The sequence below is a fragment of the Atta colombica genome, unplaced genomic scaffold, assembly GCF_001594045.1.
Source record: "Atta colombica isolate Treedump-2 unplaced genomic scaffold, Acol1.0 scaffold178, whole genome shotgun sequence".
NCBI lineage: Eukaryota > Metazoa > Arthropoda > Insecta > Hymenoptera > Formicidae > Atta > Atta colombica.
The window spans coordinates 146,651-153,551 of record NW_017259269.1 but is presented as its reverse complement, the minus strand read 5'-3'; the positions used below and the strand labels follow the sequence as shown (position 1 = coordinate 153,551).

The 6,901-nt window shown below is 33.2% G+C and overlaps 1 protein-coding gene across 1 annotated transcript in view; it reads left to right on the top strand.

Annotated features, from left to right (window-relative positions):
• Window positions 1-5,760: 5,760 nt before the first annotated feature.
• LOC108686380 (actin-related protein 2/3 complex subunit 4) overlaps window positions 5,761-6,901 on the top strand; it is a 2,350-nt gene continuing 1,209 nt past the window's right edge. Inside the window, exon 1 of the mRNA XM_018191653.1 lies at window positions 5,761-6,084. Within this exon, the coding sequence (XP_018047142.1) occupies window positions 6,082-6,084 (3 nt within the window). The 5' untranslated portion in view covers window positions 5,761-6,081. The remainder of the gene's footprint in view (window positions 6,085-6,901) is intronic.

The following is a 6,901-nucleotide window of genomic DNA, read 5'->3' as shown; positions in this document are numbered from 1 at the left end:
ATATCAAAAGTTGAAAAATTTATTAATATACGTGATCAAAATTTTATCAGATCAAAATAGAATATCCCAGGGACATTTTATATTAGTACAATGATAATTACAAATATCCTGAGGTAATCATATGGATGATTTAATGTTTTAGACCAGAATAGGATCAATCTGATCAAATTAGAATATCCTAAGGAAATTGATACTGTGGGAAACTAACTGACGATTACATGGTTGTCAACCATGTGGTTGTAAGGACTAAACATATACAGTTCGTCATTGAGAAGTGTTTTTATAACTTGTATTTCTACAGGATATCTGGAAATAATCGCCAAATATTTTATGGGCAGATAGAGCGGACTAAACTCAGTCGAAAAGTCCTCTACGAATACTACTGCGAAGTGTACAGGGTGGGCCATCTAGCATTTGGAATTTCAACTACCTTATTTTGAGTTTAAGAAATTGAGGTAAAGAAATAACATTTATGACGTATCAGAAATTTAGTTTTTTGTTTGACATTTACGAAATGGGTCGCTATACTCTTGAACAAAATTGGAAAATATTGAAAACTTACTTCCAAAGTGAGTCTTCAACCCAAACTGTAAGAAATTTACGTTGAAAATTTGGTAGAAAAGAAATGCTTTCAACGCAGTTTGTGGATCAATTTGTGAAGCGAATTCGGTAAACTGGATCCTTATTGGATAAAGCAACTCGTTCACGTGCTCATCCAGTAAGGTCAACCGAAAACATTGCTGCTGTTACTCAGAGTGTGCTTGAACAACTATCAACGTCAACTCGCCATCGTTCTCAAAACTTGAACATTTCACGCACTTCTTTGAGAAGAATTTTGAATAAAGACCTCGTTGTGAAGCCGTACAAAGTTCAATTAGTGCAAGAATTGAAGCCGCATGATCATCCGATGCGTTTTCGATTCGCCCAATGGGCTGAACAATGCTTAGTTGAAGAGCATTTTTACTGAAAAATCATCTTTTCTGAAGCTCATTTTCACCTCGGTGGCTATGTGAACAAGCAGAATTGTTGTATTTGGGGGTCAGAGAATCCGTCGTCATGGAGAAGCCGATGCATCCACAACGAGTTACTGTTTGGTGTGGTTTTTGGTCCGGCGGCATCATTGGGCCATTTTTCTTCGAAAATGAGCAAGGAGCTGCCGTCACTGTCAATGACGAGCGCTACCGCGCCATGCTAAATGAATTCTTGCTTCCCAAATTTGAAGAGGACATAGACATTTGGTTTCAACAGGACACCTTGTCACATAGCCAATGCTACAGTCGATCTTTTGCGCACTGTCTTCGAAAATTGCATAATCAGCCGAAATGCTGATGTCAATTGATTACCTCGCAGCTGCGATTTGACTCCGCTGGACTATTTTTTATGGGGAATCAAGGATGAGTGTTACGCTAACCAATCAGAAACGATTCAAGAATTAAAACATGAAATCAAAATTGCCATCGATGAAATACTCATACAGTGGAAAATGATACTCATACTGAAAAATTGATAGAATGGGGTATTGTGCAGCCAGTCGTGGAAGTTATTTGAATGAAATTGTATTTCATGTTTAATGACAATGTACTATCTTTCCAATAAAGCCATAAACTTTGAAAAATATTCATACTTTTTTTTTTAGAGCCAAATTAAATTCCAAATTTTAAATGGTCCACCCTGTATACGCCTACCGATCGCTTGGCGCGCGGGCCGCGGGAATAGCTTGGCAATGGCGCGCTATCCGAGCTCTGGAGGCTTGCGGCAGTGTGCGCGGTGCGGGCTTACCAGCCAATCCCCAACTCCCAAGACCTGCGCGCCAAGCGATCGGTAGGTACATACACTTCGCAGTAGGCCGGGCGAGCGTATTCGGCTATCTTTAAGGATTAATATCTTTTAACTATTGGGGAAATTTACGAAAATGGTAGAAGACTTTTCGGCTCAGTTTAGTCCGTTTTATCTATGAAATATTTGGCGATTATTTTCAGATATCCTGTACACATATGAGTAATATAATACTTAATATTAAAAAATGAATTAAATTAATTTTTTGATTTTTAATAATTATGATGATCATGATCTTGAAAGATACAAAAGAAGATCGCGTATAATTAGACAACGAATGAACTACATTGAAATATTTGACAAAGATTTCCAAAAAAGATTTATATTAGTAACGCAAACTTTTTTCTGTTTTCTTTCTGTGTTTTTATTATATTCCTGCGTAATGCTAATCATGCTTTATCTTTATGTAAATTATTTAAATAATCAGTGACTTTACTTTTAATTACATTACGGTATATAAAAATTAAATTCAATAAATTTTTTTCTTCTTGGTCAAATTTTTATCTCTTTGCATGGTTCTATTTAATATCTTAAGAATTTGGAAATTTTAAGCAATTTCGGATACACAGTAGTTACAAGACAATATTGATAGCACCATAGAAAGAAGTTAACAATAAAGATGTCTTTTTATGTTTATGCTGACGCCCGATGCATATTTTCAGTAGCAAAATAAGTCACGATCAAAATTGACGTTCGTCAATTTCTATCACGTGGCTTATTTTGGCTAACGCCAAAATGAGCGTCAAGCGTACCGCATCGGTACCGCAATGTAATTAAAAATAAAGTCACTGATTATTTAACCAATTTAGATTTGACATGATGAAACTGCTGTTTATAGTTCTCACGTTGGCAATGTAATGGTCGGTTAGCTTAAGGAGCATATATTGCGGATTATGCAGTTTTTGATAGATTGAAATTCTTATTCTCTGTTCTCTGTTTCCTTTTATTGCGCGGAGCCTCTAACTGAGAGTGCTATTACATGAAGCGCGGAAATGCGGAAACGCGGGAAAGCAAAAGACAAAATTAATTAAACTTTAGATTTTTGTGTTTTCGCGCGTTCTGTTCTGCCTGTTTTGATCTTCTAAAATTGTAATATTAAAGCTCTGCTCTACTGCTGCAAGTTCTGTCCGATTGGCTTCCGCTTTTCCGCCAAGATGTGAACTCGGCCTTAAAATCCTAGATTTATAAGAGAAGCGCAACCGACTTGTATCGCGAAAGTATTAAAAAGTACTGGAAGAAGTATTAAAAATGGCGTTTGCAAGACGCACTATGAAATCCATTAATCATCTATTAAGCAGCCAGAGTTATTATAAATATTTATAATATATAACTTATAATATATAATATTTTTTAATTCTTTACCTAATACTTTCTTTAAAAAAATGGATTTTCGGCCGATCACATTTTGTAACCTACTGCTCATGTTTTATTTTATTCTCACATTTCTTGTTCAATCACAAAAAATTGAATTTGATGATTAATCACTAACAAATTTAATGGAGATTCGAGAAAATGAAATATTGGAGATCAGACTTGATATCAATCACGAAACTTTATCCCTAGGATGGAAAGTGAAAGATGAAAATTTTAATCATTAAAGTTAATGGAGAAATTTTTCACTTTTAATTCTAAGAAAAATGTTTCATGATTGATATCATGAGATCTGAAAAATGATTGATGAATTCGGACCTTAGTCACAGCAAAGAGATCTGAGAGAAGACATGACGACCCAAAATCTGTAACCGCAAAATGCTTATGGTTACGTTGTGGCTGCTGTGCTCAATGTGAGACGCCGAGCGTCTGAGCGCCGACGATGGCTAACTAATGACGAAAGAAAACTGGCGAGAAATCACTAAGTTCACAAAGAAATATTACTCTTGTTTCTGACTCACAAGCCATAAGGCGGTTTAATATAAACTCAAATAAATATTTAGAACAGATTAAAAGAGTAAAGACATGATTGCATATCGACGACTCGGTATCGCATTACTAGAATGAGAAACTTAAAAATCTACAACGTAAACATTTATCTGATGATGTGAGCAATCACTTAATGAGCAGTAATCGATGTCGATCTCACAGTGAAAATAGAGTGATTATTAATCTTACTGAGCGTTAATTAAAATCTATCTCTTAGAAAAGATCGGCACGCAGAACGCCATGACACCAGAGAGAGAGAGAGAGAGAGAGAGAGAGAGAGAGAGAGAGAGAGAGAGAGAGGAACAAAGAACTGCCTGGAGCGCCGTAACTAACGCTTGCAATCACATGCTGCCGCACATTACTGTCCTCTGAAAAAATGGATATTAATTACACAACAATATCCACTTTTTTACAGTGCTCTTGTTGGAATAAATCGCTGAAATAGTTGAAATTATTATTAATTATAAATTATAAAAATAAAATTAATAAAGATAGATTTTAATTATTTTAACAATTTTAACTATCTATTTCCATCAGAAGTACTTCTTCAGAGGGTAGTAGTGGAAGACAGATAGATGTGAAGCATTTTGCAGTTGTGGACTGTCATGTCTTCTCTCAGATTTCTCTCTAGTCACAGTATAAGTACATATAGTATGGACACTGAGTGTCAGCACCTTTGATGTAGTAGGTCCCAGGTTACATGAATTGTCACTATGTTGTGGGTTAGAAAGGCGCTTATAAATTTGAGTTTTTATAAAGCTACAGAATGATTTTTCTAAAAAAAAAGACATAATTCGGTCATGAAAATTATTTATAGCGAGTATATTTTTAAATCAGAATTATATAATATAATATTAATGAACTTATTATATAAAAATAATATTCACATTAATAATAATAATAATATTAAACAGTAATAAATAAATTAAAAATAATAAGTGATTAAATACTTTATGAAAATTATAATTAAATATTTATGAAAAAATAACAATACATTGCATGAAAATTGTAATTAAACGTAAAGTTATAATTTAATAATATACGTACATACACATACACACACACATACACACACACACACACGCGCGCGCGCGCGCGCGCGCATTTTTTATTACGAGAATACTTTATCGTATACAAATATAACAGTCTACACAATATAGCGTCTCCGAAAAAATTGATTTAATTTTTTAGTAAAACTTAATTTTATTAACTCTTCGCCATACTTTTTTCTTATAAATTAAAAAAAAATTAAACTTTGTACATACAACGTACTACGATTCTCATCCATGATACTTATGTTTGGTCCGATTTTCTTATTACAAGTCTTACACAATATTGTAGACGAAAGGATTAATTATATTTTATGGGAAAAGGAGATCCAACTAACCTAATCTAACTTGCAATTTCAACTTGATGAAAGCACATTCCTTTGGTTAGAAATCGATGCATGCGCACTAAAAATTGGAGATCACATAAAAAGTTTATATCGTACGTAATTATATTGAGATTTTGACAGCACCCCTGGATTGACTTTCGCCTGTCTTATCCTGGGTGGCGGGAGCCATTAAAGAAGAAGAAATTAAATAAAATCAAATAGTATTTGATTTGTTGATTCGAATTGAATAGTTAATGGTTTATTCTTTTTAGCTGTATTCCTTGGAATTCTGCACAGATTAAAGGGCCATAACACACAAAAAACTTAAGTAAGAAGTAAGCAGTAAGGAAATCAACATATTGGATTGGCTATTGCTTATGGCTTTACCGACTCTACTGTAGCCTAGTTTACACCGGAGATTCGAATCGGATCAGAATGCAAGAACCAACTAACTGCAATCGAGCATTCCCCTGTTACAGTCAAATGACAAGAGAATGCTCGATTGCAGTTGGTTGGTTCTTATATTCCTACTGGAATCGAATGCTCGGTGTAAACTAGGCCTGTGATTGATTAATTCGTACTGCTTACGTTTTACTGCTTAAGTTTTTTGTGTGCCATGGTTCTACTCTTCTTTCACAGCTAAAAAGAACAGACTATTGATTTGGTGTCGATCGAGTCAGCAAATCGAATACACTAAAGAGATTGAAAGAAATTGCTGTGGTTTTGAAAAAGATTGCACTATTAATTCAATTTAGATAGATCAAGTTCATTGAATTCGCCCACTTGTAAACTGGAATAGTAAGCCAAAGTGTGTTCGCTAATTTAATGTGTTATTTCCATATGTTCTCCCGGATCAATAGATAGAACAATATAAAATTTTCCCAGGCTTCTGAAAGTTGATTAGTTAATGCGAATGTTATATTGTAACCTGTAAATTAACTTTCGCAAGTATGGTAAGTAACATTATTCCATATATCGAATTTATTTGACTTCTAATAAGTATAGCGCACTTTTAACTATTGATTAAATGTACCAAGATAAATATGCTCTGATAACGATTTGTGTAGATTTTTAATTTTAGGTAAAAATGTTTTGGCTTTTTTTAACCAATATCATCCATATGAACTTCCATATATGTCTACGGATTTAATCTAATAATGGTTAAAAGCTCTGTTGACTTAAATCAGTAATCATTTATTAATACCATTAAGATATTTTAGAAATTATAAATTATTGAAAAAATGATATGGATTTATCTAATATGTGAAAGTGTTTCTCTCTCTTCAATAATTTAATATAAAATATCGACATATGTAACATTTACATCTTAAGCTTTATTCAAGACATCAAAATGGCAATATCTCTCATTGAAAATCTTGATATGGCTCTTCATATAAGTTATTAGCTTATTATATGTATGTTAATATTATATACAAATAAATTTACATGGTTATTGTATTCGACATAATAAATTTGATTTGGTGAAGCTATTGTATGGATGAAAGTAAAACAGAGAACATCATTTGACTCCACATATGTCATAGCGAGTGACATATGTCATTCTACTGCATTCTACTTACAATTGCAAAAATATTTGTGATATAGATATCTATTACATTTAGGGTTATATTTATGTTAACACTAAGAAGGATCCAAAACATAGGATCGAAACGTTTGTAAAATAATTTGTCCATTAAAATGTAAAATAAATAGCTAACATAATAATTAAGTGTCGCCTCTTAATGGTATTATTAAATGATTATGAATTTA